Raw genomic sequence first — 27,399 nt, 5'->3', positions numbered from 1 at the left:
AAGGAAATCAAAAATAACTTCCAAAAAGTAGATGCTTTTTGCAATTGTTATTAAAAGTCAAACCAAAAGTTGTTTATTCATTTGAATTAATTGTTTTAGTTATTTATGTGGCAGAAGATAATTGTTCTTCTGCTAAATTAAAAACTTCAATAACTATTTCGTAATCAGAATGTTTTATTTTGTAGTAAAACCGGAAGTGTATTTTATTTTGTTGCAGGTGTCACACCCGTCACACCGCTGCTCCTGTCCAGCCCACAGAGGCTCGGATGAGGAAGTAGCTACACTGATGATACGTGCCCCGAATAAGGAATAGGACAGCACGAAAAAAGTATGTATCTTTTCATTTTATTGTAGGATATCATGACTTACGGTCATTACGTTGAATTGTGTGATTTGTATATGAACATGAGGTAATTAAATCACGTTAACAGGCTTCTGTTAGCTGACAGTGAAGCTATAGAGCCAAGCCCATCGCGGCTCCAGTGTTGTCAGCAGTATGAAGGATGGAGCAGGCGAGGCTGGCCCACAACAAGGTTACCAGTGCATATTAGCAGGTTTATCATCAGGGCTGTCAGGCTGGGCTATATTAGCTCAAACTGATCATGTTTAAAATATGTGTAAGGTGATGTGAGGTGGTTAGGGCTGGGCTTGTTTATAGACACCTGCTTGATGACACAGTAGTAGTAGATAGTAGTAGGCCTGTGTGTTGACCAATTGAAAAACATGACTCAATATTCCCTCTTCAACCCATGTCAGATATCTCAATCATTCCATTTTGCTTTTGGTCAGTCATATACAGAAACATTTTCAATGCTATGTTACAATATTTAAAGCAACATGTCACAGCTTTGATTAAATCAATGGTACCACTGATGATGATGATAGTCTTTCACACAGCGTTGGGAAGGTTACTTGTGAAATTCAATAGATAACATATTATTAATTTCCATGTAATAATTTAATAAGTAACAAAACTATTAGGACTGCCTAAAATTAAGATAATGAAAAAGGGAGATGTGACAGGAGAGGTTGTGAAGCCATAGACTTATACGACAATCCCTTTTACTTCAGGAAAAGTACAACCAATTTAAAAGTTACATACAACCAACACATTGATTAAATGAAAAAAGAAGCACACAAAGCAAGCAAGCAAACAAACTAACCAGTCAATGCTATCAATCAATTCTAAAAACAAAATAAATACATGGATAACAATACATGGAACTATGTTACAATTTAATTTGTAAGTCAAAAACGTAAGGCCGCAACTCATTGTTACTCTCCCTCTCTGTTAATGCAAATGAATAATAACAATCCAGTAAAACATGTATGTCAAGTTTTTCAAGATGTGGGAGGTCAGGGGCTGTTCTATCAGCCACAATCTGTCTGATATCTGAAGATCTCCTCCCAAGTATCTAAAAGCAGATCTGTGTGTGTCGTTTGCAGGTTTCCCAGCAGCCATGAAGCTACGACTGCACTTCGTGGTGGACCCTATGGGCTGGCTGTGTATCAGCATGGTGTTTGGGATCTGGCTCTACAACACCTTCTTCATCCCTAAACTGGTTCTGCTTCCACACTACAACGAGGGACACATCCCCTGGGCCATCGTAGTTTGTGCGTATCCTTTTTGAGACACAGATAAATAGATTAAAAATAACATTTCTCAACGGTTGGGGAGGGAATTGACCACTGTGTATTCCCTCAGGTTATTACATTGCATCAGGACTCTGCTTGGCGGCCCTCTTCAGAGCTTCTACGGCGGATCCTGGACGTCTTCCTGTAGACCCCAAAATACCTCACTCCGGTATGGATCCACATCCAGGGTGTCAGATTTAGGGAATAGAATTACATATTTTAATTATACCAATCTTTATTGTTGTCATACATTGTAGAATATCGTCCCAACTACATATGAACACATTACAATAAAATGCTCCTTTTCTCAGAAGGACATCACTTGAAAAACAAATATATATAACTGACTGATTAAATGCACAATTCTTCCGTAGAAATATAGTCATGTGTTACAAGTAAGATTTGAATAGAGTTTTTAGCATCTGTGGGAAAAACATGCTGGCAATCGTTAATAGGAATTGATAAGCATGTGAAATGGATATCAGCTAATACTTCTCATTCAGTCTGTAAATATGCTATTACTGTGTCACCTAATGATATATAATACTACAGGTGATGTGTTTGTGTCACAGAGCGAGAGCACTGGGAGTTGTGCAATAAATGCAACTTGATGAGACCCAAAAGGTCCCACCACTGCAGTCGTTGTGGCCACTGTGTGCGCAAAATGGACCACCACTGTCCTTGGTAAGGATACACACACACACACACACACACACACACACACACACACACACACACACACACACACACACACACACACACACACACACACACACACACACACACACACACACACACACACACACACACACACACACACACACACACACACACATGTTATATGAGGTCATTTTGTAAATCCTGTTTACTTCTTTCCAGGATCAATAACTGTGTGGGAGAAGACAACCACTGGCTCTTCCTGCAGCTCTGTTTCTACACTCAGGTTCTCAGTCTGTTCACCCTGGTGCTGGACTTCTGTCAGTACTATTACTTCCAGCCACTCACAGGACTAGACCAGGTACATTCTGCAGGAAAATCAGTAAATCATACCTTCATTTGACAGAAAAATGATTTTGGAGTTTACAAATTGTATTTCAGACATGTGTATCAGTATTCATTCATCATAATCCTTGTGCATCCCTGTACATGTCTTTACAGGACAAATATAAATGGATAAAAAACTGATGATATTGTTATATTATGTTCTACTTTCACAGAAATAATATTTGAACCAACTTTAGTCCTGATTATTGCCAAATGTTCATTCTTTATCATACATTTACCCATTTAAATTAAAGTTTTTGTTCATGATATTTGGTTGTCAGGAAAATAACAAAGGTACTCTCATAATATGGGATTGGTTATTTACAACAATAACTTTTTTTTTGAGAAGGAAACCAGCTCTAACTAGAAATGTTGGTTTTAATGGGGAAATGTTTTACTCAAGATTCTTACTATCTGTTTTTTAGTGACACACTTTATTGTAGACTTGTATTAAAGGAGCTGAGGTTAAACTTTAAAGTTGGAACCAAAACACACCCATCAGGCTATCTGCATTAGAACAGACACAATTATATTAAAAGAAAGGAGCAAAAGTTTCCTTTGTGATGTGAGGCATGAAGGTTAAAGTGCTTGATGCAATGCTCCATCCTGTAAGAATCAGTTGCAAAAACAAATATAAGAGATGTAGTGTTCTGTTTCCTTCCACCAGGAGAAGTTTACAACTCGCCATGAACTGGCTCTGATGAGAGTCTCAACGCTGATGGGTCTCATGATGTTTGGTGGCATGAGCAGCTTGTTTTACACTCAGATGGCTGGCATCCTCTCTGTGAGTACACAGTGAGGACTAAACACTCATTATCATGTTTCAAATGACATCCTCTGCTGTGATTAAGATGGAATATTATGTCTTTTCTTAACAGACTGCAGTAATTACTTCCAAGCTTATGTAAATCTTTACCATTAGTTTGTAGGAGCTTTCAAATTGTACTTTTTTTGCTTTATAATTGAACTTGTTTGTCCTGTTGAAGCAAGTTCTGTCTTTTGAAGAACAATCGAGCAAACTAGACAGCAGCATACAAAGCTGCAGACTCAACCAAATGACATTATACACAAAAATAAAACAATCAATGCCAGTAATGGAGTGATCAATAGAAAAGAAGCAAGAGAGAACAACTGGGCCCAGGCGGTGTGTGAATGTGTGTGAATGTGTGTGTGCCTGCAAGTGTTCGTGCATCCTGTCAATTACAACATTTACCAGCAAGATATGAAGAATTGCATTTGTGATATTTTCCATGACATAATTCTAATACAAGCCAAAGTAATTTTCAAGCTTTCTTCAAGAATGTTGTCAAAGCTGTAATGTTAGAAACGTCCATATATACTCAGCTTATCTACGAAACACTTTTGGCAAGCTGTTGGTTGGTTATTTAGAGGAAAGTTTCTATATACGAATAATATATTTTAATTTTGCTTTGCGCCCCCTACAGGATACTACCACCATTGAGAAGATGGCTCAGTTCTCAGATGAAGTGTGAGTATGTTTAACTTTGCTGGTCCCAAAGTGTCAATTATTCTCTATCTTGTTGAGAGTTAGCTCAGAAATCGACACCATGCTGGAGCAAGCACTCATTTAGCTTAGCATAAGGAAAGGAACATAAGGGAAACAGTTAACCTCACTCTATATAAAAAGGTTTTTAAAACAATTCATCTAACAGCACATATAAAGCTCACTGAAAATGTGATATCTAATTTGACTTGTATTACCTCTGGACAAAGCGGGCTTGCTCAGGAAAGTCTTTATGCTAAGCTAACCGGCTGCTAGCTTCAGCTCTTACGAGCACAAACAGGCTACACCAGAACAGACCAACAAATGTCAATAAGGAGAGATGTGTTGCAGCTTTAGAAAAAATGCCAATGAAAAAACACATAAGAATCTCCAAAACAAATAATACAAAATAAGAATTAGTAAGAACATTACCAGAAAATAAATGCAACACAAAAAACGCTGCTTAAAAGAGAAAGACAAAACAGCTTTATGCAACTTTTCTTCCTGCTGGTCTCTCTCTCTCAGGGGGAATCTCAAGTTTTAACATGAATTATTTTTCTTTTGTTTTTCTTTTTAGATATGGCTCAAAGAAATCCTGGCAGTGGGCGCTCACTGAAGTTTGTGGCACTCGCTGGAAACTCCTTTGGCTCATCCCGCTCCGAAGCAGGCAGCCGATCCAAGCCAGTCACCACTTCCGCACCCACGTCTAGGGCCGGTAGGTCCACAGTACCTCCTGCCTGCACAGATGGTAGGTGCTGCCATGATGAAACACTGAAAACACACTTTGAATCCATCTGCTCGCCTTCACCATCCTCTTTTGTGCTGTTGGAGCCAGGCCGCAGGCTTGTGGATATTCTCCGCTTTTTTTCTTCTTTTTTTTGCCTTTCTCCACAAAGCCTGACAGTAAACAGGGTCAAGAAACCCCTAAGGGAGTGATGGGAAAATGTTGCTTTTTTTACTCACTGTGACTGCTACTTTCAGCATTTTGAAAACACTTTTAATGGCTATTCGAAGGAATGGAAAAGCTGGCGAAAGGGACCCCTCTCAGGTTACTTTGACAAAGAGCCTTCACTACTGACCTTTAATCAGCTACAGACAGAACCAGAGTGACTCTAAGAAAGGCGTGTTTTTGTATAAAGTGTGTGCCTTGTTTCTTTTAACTATGCCATTTTGATTTGTCATGCATGAGCAGTTTTTCTATGTGTTCTGGTTGGTGATCTTATTGTGAATAGTGAAGGGATCTGGATATCCTTTAACCTGTGATCATACGATGGTTCATGAATGTTTCTCTTGGATTGTTCTCTGAACGCTTTATTTATTAAGGGGTGTTTTATGACGTTTGAGTCAAGTCCATAACTTGAATACTGATACATGACATTTTTATGACACACATGACAGGCCAGGTATGAAGGTGTGTAGTAGCAAGCCGACAGTTAGCACTTCCCCGTGCCATGGAAAAAATGTAGAAACAACTTTATACTATCGGTCAAGGCTGTAAATGTCGTAGTCAAACCTGCTGTATAATCAAGATGTTTCTCTGAGTATAATAGACATTCCACAGCCAATTAATATTATCACCTTATCATATCCTGTTGTGTAACTCTTATTGAAAGGGTTTAAGTGTCAAATGTTATCCTCAAAGATAAACCACTTTGTTTATGTTGCAAGAATAGTTTGACTTTTTGGGACATACAATGATATCAATCTTCTCATCGAAGTCTTTATAAATAAGTACATATTAGTAATTACTTGAATATCTAACTTTTCCTTTAACTCAGTCTATCGACCATAGCACTTACAATGCATGAGCACAAATTAATTTCTCTCATTTTATTACTCCTGACTAGAATTTGTGGTTTATGTGCTTTTAAAGTTAAGTTTTAAATGTGTCTGAATGTTTGTGAATGCATAACTTTAATAATAGAACAACAACTAGCAGATAAGTCTACATGTGGTGACACTTGACAAAACACTGATTTATGTATGCTGGTTTTGCTGTAAAGCTATGGTACTGTTTAGAGATGTTATTGAATCATTTAACAGGATATATAAGGAGAAGATGATTCATTGCATAATTATAAAGCGTGGTTGTCACAGTGTGTAAAACTTGACAATCCTATAGATAAACCTGTACGTAAACAAAGCTTGCCAAGTGTGGGAAATATAACAATATCCAAGTAGTTTTAAGTGCCTTTTTATAGGTGTTATTTTTACTCTCACGGTACATCATCATTATCACGTTGGTCTCCATAAAAGCCAAAGACCTGGGGAAACGTTGCAATAGTCAACAAGCATTCAGTAAATGCATGTTTCACCAAATGTACGAAGGTAAAGGTTCAGTATTATGCACTGATTTTCACACTGGTACTCAGTGAGTTTTACTGGATCTATTGAAAGGAAGTCTCAATTTAAAGTTATTGTATTTATGTGTTTTATTCATATTTTAAATCAGATTGTTTGCTTTTGCACGAGTGTGTTTCGATAAGTGGTTTTTATAACTCTGATTCAGGTTCTTGTTTGTGATTTGTTTTATTTTGCTGTGGGATAAAGACTGGGCAAATGTGTATGATTGTCATTTAATAAGGAGGTACCGATCACTTTTAGAAATATGTTTTAAAAGCAATAAGCATTGTGTACAAGTAAAAGCCATTGTATTGTTACAACAGTAGTGGAATTCTCAAATGTATTTTGAAGTATGTAAACTGGATAGATGACGTACTAACCAGCGTTTACTTGACATCAATACTTCAGTAACCTCAGCCAGGATTAACACTACTGTAGCTGCTTTGTGTAGTTTTACCGTTTTTTCATTTACAGTATAAGACTGGTTTGAGTTTGTTAGATTTGAATACAGAGCTGCAGACTGGAGGTGTGTTATCTGGCATCCCCCAGGGCTCTCAGTTGGTATCTGTGCATTTTTCTTCACACTGTCCTTTTGCTGTACTCCAAATGTGTTTCAAGCTTTATTGTTTTTGATTCAAACCTCAAACACTGGTTAAGTTTTGTGAATGAAATAAATACACAATGAATATGTCATACATTTCTTTTTGTTTATAAATGCCTATGGAAACTCTTTAATTGTGGTTGTATAAAACATCATATTCTTGTTCTATTAACTCAAAGTACAAAGTGTTTGTGGTAAATAAAGTCCTCTGGTTATATTACAAGCTGTTATGACCTGGCTCAAAAGGCCACAACAAAGAGGAGACACACAATATAAACGGTTAATAAAATATGTTTATTTAGCCAAACAATTCAAATTAGCCAAATTAATGAAGTTCAACAATAAGTAAAGCATGAGGTGTGGACGTCAGTGGTATCAGTAGTGTAAATGTTGGGTGAGGGTTGCATGGACGTGTATGTGTCAGGGTGTTGAGGTGCACAAAGTAAAGCAACTAAAGTAACAACTGCATATGCTCAACAAAACCGGCGGCCTGTAGGGAAAAGCAGAGAGGGGCAGAGAGGCTTTAAATAGCTGCAGGGCACCAGACCCAGGTGCCCTGAGTTACTGCAATCAAGGCTGGACACAGCAAAGCCACACCCTCTCCAGATGAACCCACAGGGGCAACACACAAGCATACAGAGTTTTACATTTAAGTATACTTGACAAATAATTTATCAAATCCTTCCAGCAGTTTGAATCTTTGGACATTCCCATATTGGAGAGCAATGTCTGAATAGAAGGAGTAGATGGAGCGTCTTCAAAGACTGCCAACAAATGGCCTCCCTTTGTCTATTAAGTGAAGTAATCAGCCGTAAAATGTGTAATGTAATGACAGAGGCCCTCAGACAGACATGACAAGATTGATCCTGTTAAACACGTCCAGTACTTATCGAGATCATTATTTACCTTAGACTAGTAGCATTTAAATTAAACTAATCTCATATGTTCTGTTATGGAAAATATATTTCCTTTTTTATTCCAAAGACTAGCCAATGTTGCAGTATGCCTGATTCTGGCTCATTAAACTCAGACGGCCTGATTCTCCCAGTACATTGTGTGTCAAGTCAAAATAAGAGCAGCAGTTCAGTTCTTGCCATTGTCTCATCTTATGTCTCAGTGAGGCGTGTGTAATGTGTGCATGATCCGTGAACATAATCTATGTGCATTGTCTAAAATGGTTACATTTTTTTAAACATACACTGAACACACGGCCTTACACACACGGCCATACACACGCACATTGTATTAGACTCTGCAAACCTAAAAGGCTGGGTGTTATAGCCATTGTATAATATAGAAAGGGCATATCACGAATATCCTAAAACATCCTGTAATCAGTTTTCCTTGCATTCTGTTAGGAAAGAAATAATTATATTGAATCGCAGATGTATATTATAACTTATTGTGAGAGTTTCTTTGCATAATCTGCAATTCCCTATCTTAACCAACCAAAGATGTTGATTTGTCCACAGCTTCAATAAGGTCATAACTAACTTAGTTGTGAGTCCGGGATTATGCTTTTTTATTACTGATGCTTTTGAAGGGTTATGCTTTTTTTTAATAGATAGAATTAAGGGATGAATGAAACCATCTAATATAGTCCTGGAACAAATTCTACTTATTGTATTGTTTTCAGAACTAACATCCAAACCAGTTTTTATGACATAATTTACTAACACAAACACACCAGAGTGTTTTAATGAGCCTGGCAGGAATTTAATTAGTGAGTTTGGGCTGTGGCATATTAAAATTAAAAGAGTCCCGTGCAGATAATAGCAGTCTGCAGCGGCCTGGGTTAAATGTGCTTCTAATCTCTGGTAATGGTTGTTCAACTGGACTAATTAAATAAGTGACCACCTGCTACTCTTACAGTCTATGACATCTGGCTGAACAAAAGAAATAATTAGCCACATGCTTTATAAACATAAACTATATGCTTGCATCAGTTATCTCTCAGATACGAGGCTGTTTACCTGTCTGGGTTTGGAGTTAGTGGCTTGGCGTGTTCTGTGCCATTTCGCCAAGCCTAGACACGGATTAAGTCTTGAAGATATGATTTATGATCGGATCACAAATTATGGGTTCGCATGATCATTTTTTGATTTCCATCCATATGGGCCATTTTGCTTATACGAGTTGGTGATTATAGGGTCATCCCCAAAGATCAGTTATGCTTTACTTAGAGGACTTTTTATTTATTTAGTGCTTCAGGTAAGATCCAAAATGTTTGATAATCAATGTTTTGTCGTAGTGGTTTTTCTTATCATTAAGGAAATGCTCTTTTTTCATGTAAATAATGCAAAAAACAATCCAATCTGCTTTTTCAATCTTTAAAACTAGTGTTTCTCACAGACCTGATCTTGGGTAGAAACGTTGACATAGTGAGAAATTATTATTGTCTTTGTTTTCACTGTTAATAAAGGCATAATTAGATATTTCAGACCTCAGTGAGTCGTATGTGTGTGTGCTTCCAGTAGCAGGTGTCTGCTACGTTCCTCCATTTTCAGCTCCGCTGCTGAACTTCCTGAAAAAGGAGGTATTGATTGGCGTATTGATTTTCAAATAAGCTCACATTGTAGAAAGTAGAAATCCAATTAAAAATGTTGAACTTGAAACAGTTAATCCTATCAAGACGATGAAATGTATCGATTTTACCCTCAAAATCAATAAGGTGCACAGATCGGCCCTGAACATTTCCTTTCTCAAAAAGAATGGAAGACGCATTTCAGGACAGCTGAACGATGTCACTGATAAACACATTTAGACCGGAGGAATTTACTTGTAAGGACTCTTATGAACAAAAATATAAAACTTTAAAAAATGTAATGGACTTGTTTGGGACACACTGCTTTCAAAACCAATGGTGAAATATGAAACATATACTATATCCATTATCTCTTATTAACCATGCATTACAGCCAGGGTCTTTATACAGAAGTAATGCTTAACTTTTAGTTGTAGTCTTCTAAAAATATTGTTTATCAGCAGTATTCATAAAAGTGGAAGAAGTTTTTAAGTCACATACATTGTTAAATATGTTTTTCGAAGTGTTAAAAACGGCCCAATGCTGGAAAAAGATCAATATGGTTCTTTTCAAATGTTAAGTTCGATTTAAAAAAATATATATATAACAAAAGCCGAACAAATGCATATAACCATGCGAGGCTACTTTATTTATGGAGGACGTTTAATGCAGAGGTGGGTCCAGGGAGCTGTAGAGAGAAGTTAAAATAAAACAGTAAACTGAAACATGTATCAACAAATAAGATAAAATACCGAAAGAAAGGAAATAAATAAATAAAAAAGTTCAAATAGTATTAAGGATTTAGACTAAGTTCTCCTTCATGCTGACATTTGTCTTCCTCAACGGCTGCTGAGTGTCTCATTGTTCTCTGCGTTTAACAACCAATTAAAATGGCCAGCTCCTAATTAGTGCTTTATTAAAGTCAGGTGCACTGGAAAGGTCAGCTGGGAGCAGTCAATTATTAAAGGCAGCTATGTAGTGCAATTTGCGGTAAGGCAAACATACAGCAACATCTTCACTGCAGGTGTATCATTCAAGAGGTTAATCATAATTTACATCACATGTCTATAAATGATCAACTGTATTCCGTTCAGCAACTTCTGTTATATGTGTTAAAACCTACAATAAAGTCAATTGAAACTCTTCATTTTTCAGCATTAGCACTGATTTTGTTCCGTATTTGTTGTAACTAATGCTAAGTTACTGTTTGTAAATCCACCCACCTTCTCTGTGGGGAAATCCAGCTGCCTCGGAGAGGAGGAGAGGAATGTGGCAGGAGAGAAAAGCTCTTTTCAGCTGGACTTCAGATACATGGAGATTTACTAGGGCACGCCAAATGTCTTTATTTATGAGTCAAAAATAACAGATGATCCCTGACGCTGAGGGGAAACCAAAGCAACAGGTCTCTTAGCTTGATCTACATGATTGGTATATATATTGAACCAAATTGACATTGAGAAAACCCATTGTTGATAAATCCTTATCAACAATGTTAAGTGTTAATGTCAAAAAACATTACATTGTGATAAATCCTCATCAACAATGTGCAGAAGCAATATTATAAATAACTAATCATTTGAAATTAGCTTTGTAAATGTACTAAATGTCCGTACTAAAGTCAAATGTATAGGTACTTGTACTTTATTTGAGTATTGCCATTTCATGCTTATTCATACTTCTACTCCACTACAATTACAATCTTGTACTTTTTACTTCTATCCATATATGTTACAAAACAAGATACTTTGAAGGTTGGGATTATTGATATAAGATATCATTCTAATGAAATATGATGTACTTTTATGGACACAATAATAGTACACCTGCAGTATAAAAAGTAATTAAATGTAGGTCCACCTTTACTAGCTGCTAAATTAAAACTGTGTAGTGGTTCTATGAGTGTTATAACGTTATTCCTGAAATGCATACTTTAAGTATATATTGATGCTAATACTTTTGTACTTTAACGAAGTATCAAAAATGAATGCAGCAGTTTAACCTATAATAGATTATTTCTACTGCTTTTTCTTCAGTAAAGTGACTTCTCTCACCCGTGGGCAGTGATCTGAAGCTGCTCCTTTGTGGATACCTCCCAGCTCTGTTAGGGGGAAGAAGGGGGAGGTTGGTGTGGGAGGGGTGGTGAGGGTTGCAGGGTCACGGCTGTCTGTAATCACCACAGTCAGGTTCAAGTCACTGGTCAAGTTGTTGCTGATTTATTCTTTTTTCTTCTTCTTCCCTTCCCATGATGCATCATTGTGAAGGCCTGGCCTCCGGGTGGCACAGCATGCTTCCAGTGCCTCCTCTGTGATTAGGTGTCTCTTCCTCCACATGACAGGCGGAGCACCGGGATGGCTGGGACGCTGACGGAGAGGTCCATTAAATGGCAGCTTTGTTATGATGTGTCGGCGAGGACCTGGTGGATGGTGAGTGGGGATTTTACTCTTCAATCTTCCTCTTAAAATCCCTTTTTGTTAAGAACATCACCAAGCAAAATCATCTTGAAAATAAACTATAACTTCATGGTGACTTCTGACATAGTCTCCAACTGCACCACCCTAATATCATATTGTGCTGATCACCGTCTTGAACTTTAGGGAACATAATTTAGTTTTACTTTGGGAGTTACAGTTAAGATTGAATGAAACAAAAAATATTTACTCAAGTACTTTACTTAAGTGCCATTTTGAGGTACTTGAGTATTTTCATCCCACTAATTTATTACACCTCAAAGGGAAATAGTAGGTTTCACTTCTACAAATTAAGATTAATTAGTAAATACAAGATCAGCTTCTTTTTCTTTAAATTTAGACACAATTATTTGGCATGTTCAAACATTTAAGCCATTTTCAAATTCATTTTTTTTTTTATAGTTTTGGGTTGTTTTCTTTTAATTTACCTTAGATTTCTTTGCATTGGGTACTTTTATGTTTGATACTTTAACTACATTTAGCTAACTATGCTTTACTTAAGTAACATGCTTTACTTAAGTAAGTTCTAATTCAGGATTTTGACAGTGTGGTATACTTAAGTAAAGTATCTTTATACTTCTTCTACCTTTCTATTGGTCTTATTGTCTAAGGCCAGCAGGGGAAACTTATTTCAACAGTTTAAGCGTTGTTATACAAAAAGGATTGAAAGGTTTTTAGAAGAGGAGAAATCAGAAATTGGAATTAAAAGTGACGTTATTGAGTTGTAGAGATGAAAGGCAATGTTTGACCCTCCTTCAGTGTAAGAGCAGCTCTCTGTGCTCCCTCTGCAGTGTTCATTTGATATGTGGGACAAAGAGCCCTTTCTCCAGCCCGCGCCTTTCCCATGCTGAAGAGACATTTCTTTCTGAATATTTATTTACTCTGAGACTACAGGCAAGCTTTTATTATGCTCCTTCTCCGGGTTTAAGATGAGGTTTGTTTGTCTGTCGCAGTGAGCTCAGAGAAATGATCCTTTCTGCCCAGATTCTGCTGCTTTCCAATATTTCGTTATTATTTATATTATTCTATTTTTCATGTTTTCAGTCATGTTCCATGTGACCTTACATTATAATATACATGGAAAAATGTGCAGGTTTTTGTGAAATTCATTCCTTGCTCTTTCTTCTGCATAATCTTCACACTTCAATGTGTGTCGTTTTGAATACAAACTTAATATAAAATAGAAACAGCTTGAACTCTTTTATCTGCAAGATCATGCACATTTGTTCACAAAACGTGCAATGCCACAGATCTCACATTGGATTCAAAAGTGAAATGTATCAAACATTTGAATGTAATTTACACTTTGAATTGCCTTGAAAAGTGCTGTATAAATAAACTTGCCTTGCCTTGCCTTACATTTTTTGCATTTTCAGATATTGTGATACGCAGATAAAATACCCTTGGCCCTATTTTGACTCCATGGTCTTTCTGCTTTTAAGAAATCAGGAAAGACAAATCATGATGTGAAATATTTCATGGTCAGAAATAACCTTTTAATCAAAGTTAATATTAAGGGTTACTAAATGGAAGGATTGAGCAGAGACAGCTTTCTATGAAAAGTTGCATTCAGCTCTAGTGAAATACCCAAAGGAAGTATCGTAGATTAACTGTGAAGTTCCTTTAAACTGGATTTAACAACTTAACCTTTATTGGAAGAAAAAGTACATTCACATCCTCTTTTGCTGTAAGGATATTATCGGCAGCAGTAACATTGTTGTATGGTTATCACATTACAGCTTATTTGGGTACCACGTCATTTGTTTTTGATACCCATAATCACATTTCCTGTCTCAATTTAGACTCATTAAGTAGATGTAGAGCATATTGATATAAGAAATAGATATTATCCAGATGACACAGGAGGTCACTCTAGTAGTCCAAGCACTGCTACTGCCACCTGATGGTGTAAAAAATAGGTCATGTAGGCTCAATGGACTCTTGTATAGAACACAACCATAGCTTAACTCATGTGCTTTACCTGTTAAATATTTGTGTTTAACATGTTTTAGCTATTTTAAAATTGGGACAGAAAATATATATGTGATGTCACAAGACATACATTTGTATAATAAGGTATTATATTATTATTATAAGGTATTGTATAATAAACTGATTTGTCATTTTTGTTATTACCAGATGGAGAATTTGGGAAAGATTTGGACCTGAATGTCTTTTTTCTTAGCCGTATTGTGCTGACGAACACTGTAGCTGTGCAAAAACATACAGAAATTACAGTTATTGACTCTCCTTAGGGCTTTTGTATAATGCATAATAAATTGCGTTTAATAAAGTGCAGAAAGAGGCAGAAAAATCTAAACAAGCAACTAGCAGTTCTGTTTTTTAGCCAAAAGGGGGCGGAAGACCCTCACTCAGTAACTTTAATGTGTGAAGGCCTGCAGGTTGTGATGCTGGGTAAATGGAGGCAGAGATTGGATGTGATAATTAAGTATTTTAATGCTATCCTGCCCATTATCAACTTAAAATGTATTAATTAAAAAGTAAAACATTATTGTAAAAATGTGAACTGAGAGTGTAGCAAAGTATGTTGTGCTGAGTGTGTCCTTGAAATTCCCATTAATAAGAGTCTAGTGTTTTTAAAGTTGTTCTCTCTTGTGTTTACGACATTAAAACGTACGTAAAAAAAAGCCTTCAGCATGATAATCTCTCCCTAATCATATATATTGTTCTTTTGTAAAACATTTTTATTTAATGAGGAATTAGTAGTGTGTTATTACTACTAAGTAAAGTTAAGTGTACATTTAAGATAATTCAAGAATACTAGGATCCTGATATTTAAAAAATGACAGTAATTAGTCATGTGAACTTGACTTGGTATTGCTACTTTAAATGATTATCATAAGATTGCCACTTTGAATCATTATCATACAATTATTATTACCATTACTACTGTTAATTATTATTATTACAATAATAATAATAATTCCATCTTTATTTAATCTCTGCATTATTTTAACAGAAGGCCTAATTAGTGCAGGGATTTCCAGCATCAGTCGTCGTTAGTCTGTCTATCTGTGTGTGTGTGTGTGTGTGTGTGTGTGTCTGTCTGTCTGTCTGTCTGTCTGTCTGTCTGTCTGTCTGTCTGTCTGTCTGCCTGCCTGCCTGCCTGCCTGCCTGCCTGCCTGCCTGCCTGCCTGCCTGCCTGCCTGCCTGCCTGCCTGTCTGTCTGTCTGCCTGCCTGCCTGCCTGCCTGCCTGCCTGCCTGCCTGCCTGCCTGCCTGCCTGTCTGTCTGTCTGTCTGCCTGCCTGCCTGCCTGCCTGCCTGCCTGCCTGCCTGCCTGTCTGTCTGCCTGCCTGCCTGCCTGCCTGCCTGCCTGCCTGCCTGCCTGCCTGCCTGTCTGCCTGCCTGTCTGTCTGTCTGTCTGTCTGTCTGTCTGTCTGTCTGTCTGTCTGTCTGTCGCGAAGCCCTATGGTGAGAAGCCCCACACAGAGCGTCATGGAGCGGAAGTGAGGGGCCAGGGGTAGAGAGTCCCGGGGCCACTGCTGCTGGCCAATGAGAGGCAAGAATGCAAACACATTACAAAACTGAGCTGTGTCAAGCTGCAGAGAAACAGCCTGATCTAAACCCGGAAACGTTGAGTTTATCCTTTCAAAATAAAAGGGACATTCTGGTCCCAAAGGTGATTCATACATATTTTATTTGCAGTATCAAAAAGTAGATATGCAAGAAAACTTTCCACATCCAGTGGAAATCAATGGCTTTCAGTCATTCTAGGCTGTAATAAACCAACTTTTTTGTGGATGGTTTCAGACTTTAAAACCAATAAAAGACACACTGTTGAATTATAAGTGTTGCATTTCTGAAATAGAGCTCATCTGTAGAGAAATATACTGTAGATTTTTTCATTTAGGTGTTGTAAATGCATCAATTACAAATTATTATTATCATAATAATATATTTCACTTCATAATAAAAAAAGAAATAATGTATTCAGAGTTAATATAAGTAAAGCATTGTGTACAATTTGAATATGTTTAGCCATGTTTACGGCACTTAAATCTGTCAATTATTATTATTATTATTATTATAATCCTGTATATTTGTATGAATCATTATTTTATTTTTTTAAAACAACATTTTAAAAACTTGATGAACATATTGCCGGAAAAAAAAAATGTGCCATCACAAAGCTAACCAAGATTGAGTTATATTATTTGCAATAGACATGGTTTTGTTATTTTTTATTTATTTATATAGCAACTACAGGGCAAGTGCAGACAAATACAGTGTCATGAATACAAAGGGTGTTTACATAAAGACAAAAAAAACAAATGGGAAAAATACCAAATAAAGATAAAACTGAGTAATACAATATGTTTCACACGAGTATGTGTGAATGTGAATTACTTTGACATTTGTAGTTAGATTGTTGAAGCAGTTTCAAATTGGAGTTTTATTTCGAAAAGTCGTAAAGGAAGTAGTGTTGTCGGAACAGTCTGCAGCCTCGCGGTCGGCGCTGATAGCCGGAGGGTGGCGGGCAGGCAGGCAGGCAGGCAGTGAAAGTGAAGGCGGAGACCAGCCCAGTGCCGAAAACTCAGCCTCTTCTGGATCCCGTTCAACTTCACTGAACAACCCCAATACCGATCCAAAAAAGTGAGCCGTGAAGAGGAAGGAAGACCAGAAAAAAAGAGAAAAAAAACCCTCGCTGCTCCCAACCTCTGTTCACCGCTATCTGCAAAGAATTGTCTTCCGGTGTTGACTTTTTTTTGCGCGAGCCCTGCAAGAGAAAAAGCCTCCCAAGCACAAAGTTGAACGTGAGAAATGTGAAGCTAACGGCTTGTGTTTTCAACTAGGCTCCAGGATTCCCTATTAATCCATGCAGTACAGTGCAATGGTACGTGAACATGGATTATTATTGCTTTTAAATGTTGTTATGATGCCATGTGTGATAATGTCCTGCCCTCGTTCAGAACGGTGGGTTAACCTAACTCAGACCACAACACTGGCACTGCAGGGACTAAACCGTAAAGTTGGCACAGATTCTGCGGCAGGCTATGTTAACATCACATTCCCCCTTAATTTGGCAAATGAACTCTATGTGGACTGGTGACAGCTCACACACACACACACACACACACACACACACACACACACACACACACACACACACACACACACACACACACACACACACACACACACACACACACACACACACACACACACACACACACACACACACACACACACACACACACACACACACACACACACTGAAGCCACAAAGTAACAATGTTTAACTTCCTGTCCTTTCAGCATGGGTGCAGTTTAATTATGAGTTTTTACCAACTGTCCATAAAAAGGTGTTCAGGTAGTTATTTGGCACACTGAGTTGCCACTATAAAAAGCCAACAAATAAATAATTCAAAAATAAATTATCTTTATTATCTAAAAGTTAGAAGCTTAGCATTCCTATGCAATTCTGTAGTTTAAAAAATAAAATGTGTATATTCAATTGGCTGTCTTTAAAGCAATGGTATTCCCATAATATTCCCATTAAATTTGCCTGATCCTTTACACATCAGTGACATGTATCTTATGGTTTATTTCAATAACTTTTCAGAACATTTTAATGTGAGTTCATGTCGGTTGCAATGTCACTGACAGAATTAAAAGTTATATATCATGGAAAATAGTTGTTGTTGACGCGGGGCTGCGGAGGTAAATGTCCCTTTTCCGTTTTAACCAAGGCAGTGGTCCAAAGTCCCCAAAGAACAAAACATTATGTGGAGTGAATGAGCAGATGAGCTGTATGGTGTGTTTTCAGATAGCTTAAGAGAAGAAGAAGGTGCTGGCTGGTGGATAGGGGTTGTGTGTTTGAAGAAGGAGGAGGAGTGTGACTGTAATTACGTGGAGAGAAAAAAAAAGAAGTTGGGTCTGATTTGCTGGAATCGCGCAGGACCGAAGGTGCACCGGTCGATTTCATATCAAGTTTGGTTAAAGCTGGGGTGAACATCACACACTGGGCGCCCTCTGAAAGCTTCCCACAATGCTTTTATGAACGAGATATCACAGCAGCAGCGAGCAGCCCCGTGTATAGAGGAGTACGCAGCGGCACCGTGTACACCCGCTCCACGAGAACAATCCGTTCACCGTGCGACAACTTTTAAAACATAATAACCTCCTGCGTGAAACATCTTCCTTTTCTCTGCGGAGACGACAATCTTTGGATCGCACACTTTTCATGGATGTTCTTGGATAATCTCTCGTTGATTTACGCGGATAACTGCTCCACAGTCTTGCATGGTGCACATCGGTCCAGGAATGGCGCGATAAAGTGATCAGAGGAATCAGTCCAAGTACATTCACCTCTTGTGTAGCCGTCTCGTCATGTATTCTCCGATTTGTCTAACTCAGGTATTTGTGTCTTTTGTTTTATACATTTAACTGCTTTAATCTGCATATTTGTAATAACGTTTTTACAGGCGGTGGTAAGGGAATTCAAAGTTCTGTGCATGCGTCAGGATTAATACTTTTTCTAATTTAAATCAACAATTATCCTGGGAGTGGAAATATAGCGTAAGAACTAACCAAAATGTAATATGTTAATCCAATATGTGCCACAATTGGGGTATTTTTTTTTACTTTCTAGTTATTGGATTTCAACAAAACCCCTATCGAAAACCATTTAATAGTTTTTGGCACTTACAAAGTTATTATAGGGCCAATCTTAACGCGCTCTTTGTGTGCGTAAAGTTATGCGTAAAGATGATTCTTTACGATAGCACTCCAAGACTGTCATTTTAACAGTCCTGGCTAATTGGTGCAGGTATCCTCGTTTTCTTAATTAGGTTATTTGCGACCTCCAATAACCTCACACACTCCTCCCAGCCTAGCTTGAACTGCGTGTATATTTAGTTTTCCACGTGTGTATTTCTATTTAGAGCAAAACCCCTATACTTTAGGGAAGTGGAGTTGGAGATAAAGCCACTTTCACTGCAGGAAGATCAGACCATGATAAGGTTGATTCAGCGTTGGACAGAGTAGCTGACTGTTTTGGCTGACTCAGTTTTACTGTTTATATTTTACTTGGCATAAGTAAGTGATTGACTGAGATGTGGTTTAGTTTTTACTTAAGAGGATTCTGCTTTTATGGCCCCAGCTGAAGTGCACTGCATAGGCCTCGGCCAAGTCATTTATCTTTACAGCATTTGGCTTTAGCTGGCTCAAAAAATTAACAGAATATTTTAAGTGTTTTTCAACAGGAAACCAGGAGTGCTAAAGAGTTCAGAAACAGTTGCCGTCCAGCACATTTTACTGCCTGTTTTTGTCAGTTTAATTGGCAAAATTATAGCGAGGAGATGACATTTTAAGGAGTATCTCAATTTATTTCCATTTATTTTGACCTCTGTAAAACACTTAATAACAACCATTGTAAATAAAAACATTTTAGAACTATATGTTGATAATTCAATAGGCATTCACAGTGTAAACTTAATTATTATACTTGACTTTACTCCACTGGAGAAGAGTTTTATTTGCCCGAAAGTGTGTGGCTTGTGAGGAGAGCAGCGGCAGGCGCTCATAGGGAGGGAGAGGGTTTCTGTGGTTTCCTATAGCCTGCCTGACTGGCTGCCCCACAAAAAGAACAATATGTGGTTTAACTCTTCAAACGCCTCCTCAAAAGGGTCTGCTTACACTTTCAAATTTGACATTTTAATACCGTTAAATCCCAAATAAGTTAATGTTTCCACTTGTCACTCAAGCTGCTGTAATTTGTAATGACCTAACCCTAAATCATCCACAGCGTCCTGTACATTCCTCTATTTACACAAAACAGGCATTAAGAGATTATTATAATATATTTGAGACTTAAAGCCCGTAGGCTAGTGGACCGCTGTTGAATTGTTGGTGTGCAGCTTTTTTAGGATGATGAGAGATTCTCTCAAATGTGAAAAAATTAATTGTTTTATTAATATTTTCAGTCGATTTTGTTTAAAATGAAAGATAATCTGGTATTAAGTGTACTACGGCATGATGCAAAGTACGTTGAAAAACAAAAATAGAACAAAACATTAAAAAAAGTATTGAAAATATTTCCACTAATATTCATCTAAATCTCTGATAATCGAACGGTAACAAAACAAAGTCAAAGTCGTGTTATAGTCAAATTGAACCTTTTTAAAATTTAAAATAAAATAAAAGTGATACAAGAATATTATTTTTCTTCTGAAACCCCAGGGCCTTGGCTTATTTTTTCTATAAAGAACATTCAAAAGAAATAAATATAATTTAATAAAAAATTAATCTTTGCTAAACAAAACCCACATAGTTATGTCCTCAAACAATGATTGGGTCAGTTTGACCTGCATACAACACAGAAACACACAGAAAACACACACACACACACACACACACACACACACACACACACACACACACACACACACACACACACACACACACACACACACACACACACACACACACACACACACACACACACACACACTCACAAAAGATAGGTTGAACATTTGAAAGTAGGCCATGATTTTAATACGACTGACTCAGGTTTTTGGAATGAAGCTGCGCCATTCTGCGTGTGAACCTCAACACTTTGGCACAAACTTGAAGTCCTAACTCAAATAGCTTTCACACAATCGCTTCATTTCATACGCCGCCTTTCTTCTCTGCTAGTATTTTTGAATGTATTTTGAATTAGCAGCCTGCTTGTATGTTCCAAGAGAAAGGGAATCTCCTTAACTTCCTATTTTCTGACTGCACCCCATGACCCTGCAGCTTATCCTGCCTCCTTCGTATAGTTCACAATGGAATGTGGATAGTTTGATAAGAGAAATGCATCAGCGAGGGGGGGCCTGTAGCAGCAGCAGCGTGCTCGGGAAATGAGAGTGGAGACGTGCATTCAGTCAGCGGGCCTACTGCTATTGTAGTGCTGGCAGTTGATATAAACAGTGGAATGTGCTTGTCATACCTGCTGTACGCCTAGATACATCCACAATGGTAAAACCAGTGTTGCATTGTGAAGGGAAACTTCTCTTAAAACTGTTCCAAGTGCCAATATTATTTAATGTGACTGATTATGAGACATTGTTTATTTGTGGTCTGTGTTCCCTTCTGCCTCAGATTAGTAGCTGACTGAATCCATATTTCTTCTGTGTGTTTAATGGCATGAGTTTCTGATTACATTTCTCTGTTTCTCTCTCTCCTCACTACAGGATGAATTTCATCCCTTCATCGAGGCACTTCTCCCTCACGTCCGTGCCATAGCCTACACGTGGTTCAACCTCCAGGCCAGAAAACGCAAGTACTTCAAGAAGCACGAGAAGAGGATGTCCAAGGACGAGGAGCGCGCGGTGAAGGACGAGCTTCTGGGCGAGAAGCCTGAGGTAAAGCAGAAATGGGCGTCCAGGCTGCTGGCCAAGCTGCGTAAGGACATTCGGCAGGAGTACCGAGAGGACTTTGTCCTCAGTGTGACGGGCAAGAAGCACCCATGCTGCGTGCAGTCCAACCCGGACCAGAAGGGCAAGATCCGCCGGATCGACTGCTTGAGGCAGGCCGACAAAGTCTGGCGTCTGGACCTGGTGATGGTCATCCTCTTCAAAGGCATCCCTCTGGAAAGTACAGACGGGGAGCGCCTCGTCAAGTCTCAACATTGCACCAACCCCACACTTTGTGTCCAGCCGCACCACATTACAGTATCGGTCAAGGAGCTGGACTTGTTTCTAGCATACTATGTCCAGGACCAAGGTAGGTTCAAGCTCACTCTATCTGTTTCACTGTGTGTGTGAGAGCTAATGCGCATGTGTAAATGATGGCTTGGCAAGGTCAGGGGTCACATGTGTTACTTTTTGGCAGTCTCACTGAGGCTGGCTGAAATCACCACTACATTCGCCAGACAAATAAACATGAGGAACTCGATAGTCCGTACTGTATATACGCAGCATACATTTTAATACGGCTCAAGTGTGACTCATTGCTAAACAAAAAGGCAATCTGTGATATGTTTTAAATAAAGAACATGTTTTAAATGTGTATTTGCTCCGCTGTACTCTGGCGGTTTGCATTACCATTACACACACGCACACACACACACACACACACACACACACACACACACACACACACACACACACACACACACACACACACACACACACACACACACACACACACACACACACTGTACACCTATTTATTAGGATATTAAGTAGTGACAAATGTGTGAAGTAGCAGTACACTTTGTTAAATTAAAATCAACCCACCAGTAACACAGTATATTTATAAAGCCTTTGTTATTCAAGTCCTTGTGTACATATCTAAAAAAAAAACAGTTTTTTCTTACTTAAAAAAAAAAATCCCCTTAGTCACTATTATATAATGTAAAATTATGTAATTTAAAAACTTGTCTGTTTTCAATCAAAAATCACATAACAATTTAGGTTTAAAATGAAGTTTTAAAACATGTAGTCATTCTAGCTACACAATTATATTAATAAACATTAATGCTGATAATAGGTCCCATTACAGATTAGCATTTAAGATAAATAAATACAGTTAAGCTTTAGGCTTCTTTAAATATTTGCAATAGATTTAGGGTCATAAAATATGTTGTTTTATTATAAGTCATGCGTGTGATGTGTGATCGTGTTTGTGCTGAAATCCGTCTTTTCCTAATTCCTGAAAAGCTGGTTACTTTTACATGAAAGCCTTTCCGGACACAGTGATTTTCTCTGTGTGATAGGCTGAATCCTGCATGGTGGTAAATAAGAGGTTGTGTTGCCAGGTGCTGAATTAGCTTTACGTGCATGTTATTTAAAATGAATGTGTTAAAACGCTTTTCTTCCTCTACAAATGAGCACAAAAAATACAAAAATCGATATATATAATAAAAGAATTGACTGAAACATTTGAGATAATGTCCAACACTCAATTAAAAGCCTAAATGTATCGCATGGAAGAAATACATTTTGAATTTTTACAGACCTGAATCTGATATTCCATACTACATTTAAATTGAAGGGGAGAGTAATTAAGGACAAAGAGCAGAACATATTTGGATCTAAATGTACAAATCAATGCTATTTTTATTCTTATTTGGACACCAGATACATCAATTTTGTGTTGTTACTCTTGACGTGGTATATTACTAGAATTCAGTAATATGTCCCTAACGGTGTACATCCTACTTTTAACCATTGGCACTATAGGAATCCACAATGTAGTATTCACTGAGAAATTCCCCTGTATTAAATCTATTGCAGTGACCCTGAAAAAGCACCAATACTTTGCTATTGAGGGAGGAATGGTGGTATAGCTAGCTCATTATCATCAAACCCTGAGCGCCATTTTGTGTTTGATAAGTGCCAGGGAAAGCAGAAGGCACAGCACACAGACAATAATGGTTGCCACTGGCACCGGGGTTGGCATCAGACCCTCTTTTGTGTCTTTTGTAGGATGCCACCGCTTCTCTAGCTTGCATCTGCTGCATTTTGAACCGTTCAGTAGCAAGTTGAGAATGGTTCTTTAGTGCTGTTTTTAGATCATGTACTACATTTAAATGATAGTGCCTGTTTTTTACATTATGGAAGGTTTTTCACCAGCTTTCTTTTTTAAGGAAAATATGTCCACGATGAAGGGAGGGCAAATGATAACCGAGAAGATCAGTTGAAGTGTGTGAAATAAACGGTGAATGTTCTCTTTCGCCGAAAAAAAAAGTCCCTCAATTCAATATCACATTGCGAATCCGAGCGATTATTTCCCGTTGTCCCCTAAATGTCTGTGTTGATACTTTGGCAAATACAAAATGGCATTCTTTCACCGGGATCACAAAGACGCTTTTGCTTTTCTTTCGATTTAGCGACCTAAGGCGTCTTTTCCTTTCTTCAAGTTACCAAGCAGTGCCCATCGCCAGACAATGCAGCCATATTGTGGTACCGTGTGGTGCGGCGCCATTTTGTTTTGCACTGTGCCAGGAAGGCAGGCAAATCACCAGTAATGGTTGTTAGAGGTTTGGAGGTTGGCATGAAACCCTCTTTGTCTGCTTGCAGCATGCCTTTGATTCGTTGGTTGGCATCCGCAATGCAGTGGGCACGTTGGAAAGTTTTTTGACCGTCGCAGAATGGAAGCCGCTGCCTTTGTTCTGCTGCAACTGCACGAAACAATCAAATGCACAAAAAAGTAGCAAATGGCTCGGCTGAAACAAAATCTGGCATTCGACCGAACTGCTAGAAAAAAAATTGGTCCGAACGAATGTTGTTCTTTCTGTCCTGGCATCGACTTACTTTTGCTCTAATTTGAAAAACGAAATATGTTTCTCCCTTTATTTACACACCTGTGTTTATTCTGGTCTTTTTTTGGGGTAAAAATCAAAAAGTTCAGAGTGCATTTGTTTTGTATTCTGGTGGGTTGCTGCCTGAGAAAGGTCGGCGGGTTGGCAGCGAGTGTGCTGGGTGAATTTAGAGAGGGCACTCAGCCCCCTTGTTCTGGGGCACAGACGCGTTTAGCCAGGCTGGGCTGTAGCACCCATGTGCATGCCCAGATGAATGCCCGCTGGGAAGTAGGCTGGGGGCTAGGAGTGGGGGTTGTGGTATCCATTGTGCCAACTGGCAGGCCGTGTTCAATACAGGGCCCTGGCTTCTCACACACACACGGCTGTTGTCCTCCAATGTTTTAATCGTTATCTGATACAACAAGAAGTGCATTTTCTTTTTCTTTGAATCACCTCCTCTCCGCACCTGGATTCATATTTTGCATATCCAGTTTGACAGCTTGATGGAATATTTGTAACAAGGCATGTAGATAATGGTCATGTTAGGGCACGTCGGGAAAGTCTAGGTCTTGTTTGTATTTGGCTTTGTTGAGCTGCTCATCGCTATTTCCTCAAAAAAGATAGGAATGTATTTAACATGGTCAATAAAACCCTTGCCTCTGAACATTGAAATGTCTGGAATTAATAATAAAAACATATACAAAATAATTCTGATAAGCAATCCTAACTGAACATTTTGGAGTAATTTTGGATAATGTTACGTTTATGTAAAATGTTAAAGTTTTGTGCCTTCTAACCAACATTTTTAATGTATTTTGCAATATTTTCATTGAAAAAGGTAGGAAATGTATAGTAGAAATTAAAAATGACTACAAAAAAGTGTGAAAGCAACCAGAAACAGAAGAGAATAGCTGAGGTAGTCAAATAGGAGACTAAATAAGTAAAGGTCAAGCAGCTTACCCAATACTTACTGCTGAAAGTTAACACAGCCATAAAACATCATTACCTTGACACCCCCCCCCCCCCCCCCCCCCCAGTAACGCCACTTTTTTTTCACAGTGTCATGATAGTTTGTGCAAATGGATGGATTACCTCTGAAAACACGCTGCCATGTTAATGGAGACCTTGTTTTACTAGCGGCAGACTTAACCTCTGACCCCCGGGTCGTGACCTTTTCAAAGAGATGTGGCAGGGTATCCTCTGAAGTTTAATTGAGCACATCAGATCAGTGAAAACATGGCGTTGTGGGCCTGCGGCAGGAGGAGGAGGAAGACTTTTTTGCCCTGGGGGGGGGAGTGGTAGCTGGGGAAGCTGCTCATAAGCCCCCCTGGTTGGCCTCCTAGATCGGGGTCAAACCGTGGCGGTCGCAGGATCACTGGTGGTCTTTTGGCAACTGTTTGAACCCTGCTCCTGCTTCTGGTCTGGCTGGTGGTCCCTTGGTTGACTGGCCTAAGTGAGGGGGAGTAGGTACCAGTGACACCCCCCTGTCCAATCCCTCAGGCACGGTCGTCTGGCTGATCTCTAAGGCCGAGCATCGCCTGCTTGCCACGCTGCGTGGGGTCGCTTCTTGCATCTTGTTTTCCGCCCTGCTGCCTCAGAGGCTTTGGTCAGGCGGCCAGTGCGGGGACCTGACCTTCTGGGTCACAGTGGAGGTCTGTGACTAAGCACAACATCCATCCCTCCCTCCCCTCATCCGCCTTATCGTCCTCTGCCATCAGGAATCACCCCTGCGGCAGACTGCCCGGCCAAATGACTCCTTCTCTCTCCCTTTTTTCTTTTCCTCACTTCCAGGCTTCCCCTCGAGCCCGCGACTCCGACCATGACAGCTGTCCCGGGCCCAGGCGCTCGGCCAGAGAGAGGGTGGCTGGGTTCCGGCCAGAAGTGTTAATAAAAAGTGGTTGTAAGCAGACAGCGTTCAGATCACTACTGTTTGTCTTCTTTTTTTTGGGTTAAGTCAATTAATTCAGCTGCCCTTTTAATTTGAAGTGAGATGAAACTGGAAAAGTGCATTTTTTTACGACTGGACGTGAATTTCAACAGTGAACATTCAGAACTAAAAATAAGCAAGACCGTAAAATACAGCTCCTGGGAAAAACTTTAACCGATGACTCCAGAGCCATATAGAAAAACTCTCCAGATTGAACTGCACAACCCTGAGCTCTGCTTCCATCCTGGCTTCCTTATTAGTATGCAATAGAGCCTGCGGTGTCTGGCTACCTCTCTGTCAGAGCCATAACCTATCGAACACATTCTCTCAATCTAATCCACTTAGAACTCCCTCCCAGCTTCACCGCTTGCCTTATTGATTTCCGCTTCCCACTAAATGTCCTCCCGATCCTTTTTCTCTTAACCCGGCAGCTATTTATGTTTTGCAGTGGTCTTTCTTTCTCTCCTTCTTGCTTCTTGCTTGCCTGCCTCTTGCTTCTTTCTTTCTTTCTGTCTGTCTTTCTTTCGTTCTTTCTTTCTTTCTTTCTCTCTTTTTTAATAGCTTTACTCCCTCTCCAGAATCTTTGCTTGTTTGTTATCTCCATCTGACTTTCTTCTGTCTCCTCTCTCCCCTCCTGCTCTTTCTCAAACACCAACCTGGGTGCAGTGCAGCCAGGTTGCCTGGCTCAGTATGAAGCTTGTGTTATTAGCAGCGGGGTTTTGCTCGAGCAAATACCTCAAGGCTTAAACAGGCCGTGTTACCTCCTTGGCCCTCTTTTGTGTGCCATGTGTACATAAATCTCCATGGAAACAAGGCAACTCGGAGCAGAGGCCACTGAGAAATGTGGATGCCTTCTTTCTCAACAAAATTTACAACTCCCTCCTTTTGCTCTGCTACACTGGGTTCAGTTTGCTTGTGTCACAGTTAAAAATGGGCCAATGCCTTTCTTTGGCTTTGTGTTTTAAAAGGCTTTCCTTGTATATTCAGCGGGACACTCACTTTTGCGTTTGTGACTGCACTTGGTTAAGGGCTGCACTTTGTGTCATTAGTCTATGGTTAAGATCTCAGCTTCACCACACTTTCCCAGGCTTTCGGGGAGGAC

General features: G+C 39.0%; 2 protein-coding genes across 8 annotated transcripts in view; both read left to right on the top strand.

Moving 5' to 3' along the window:
- The first annotated feature begins 217 nt into the window (after positions 1-217).
- Positions 218-7,219, top strand: zdhhc21 (zDHHC palmitoyltransferase 21). Its single transcript, XM_079671995.1, has 8 exons — positions 218-328; positions 1,447-1,614; positions 1,706-1,804; positions 2,208-2,319; positions 2,515-2,653; positions 3,347-3,463; positions 4,125-4,168; positions 4,761-7,219. The coding sequence occupies exons 2-8, from the start codon at positions 1,461-1,463 to the stop codon at positions 4,891-4,893; spliced, it is 798 nt and encodes a 265-aa protein (XP_079528121.1). The 5' UTR covers positions 218-328; positions 1,447-1,460; the 3' UTR covers positions 4,894-7,219.
- A 9,783-nt stretch (positions 7,220-17,002) lies between these two features.
- LOC307032413 (nuclear factor 1 B-type) overlaps positions 17,003-27,399 on the top strand; it is a 52,872-nt gene continuing 42,475 nt past the window's right edge. The window contains exons 1-4 of one of the 7 annotated variants that reach the window (XM_079670373.1): positions 17,224-18,498; positions 21,318-21,849; positions 23,990-24,109; positions 26,162-27,196. In XM_079670373.1, the coding sequence (XP_079526499.1) occupies positions 18,472-18,498; positions 21,318-21,849; positions 23,990-24,109; positions 26,162-26,193 (711 nt within the window). In that variant the 5' untranslated portion in view covers positions 17,224-18,471 and the 3' untranslated portion in view covers positions 26,194-27,196. Of the gene's footprint in view, positions 18,499-21,317; positions 21,850-23,989; positions 25,404-26,161; positions 27,197-27,399 lie in introns of those variants that run through there. The other 6 variants (XM_079670372.1, XM_079670374.1, XM_079670371.1 and 3 more) reach the window with 6 other exon arrangements.

The sequence above is a fragment of the Notothenia rossii genome (assembly GCF_949606895.1).
Source record: "Notothenia rossii genome assembly, chromosome: 3".
Lineage (NCBI taxonomy): Eukaryota > Metazoa > Chordata > Actinopteri > Perciformes > Nototheniidae > Notothenia > Notothenia rossii.
Note: the sequence above shows the minus strand (reverse complement) of the source record. Positions and strands in the feature narration are given on the sequence as shown.

Coding starts and splice junctions, on each gene's coding strand:
- zdhhc21 (XM_079671995.1), top strand. CDS start 1,461: ATGAAGCTACGACTGCACTTCGTGGTGGACCCTATGGGCTGGCTGTGT. Junction 1,615..1,705: donor CCCCTGGGCCATCGTAGTTT/GTGCGTATCCTT, acceptor GTATTCCCTCAG/GTTATTACATTGCATCAGGA. Junction 1,805..2,207: donor CCCCAAAATACCTCACTCCG/GTATGGATCCAC, acceptor TTTGTGTCACAG/AGCGAGAGCACTGGGAGTTG.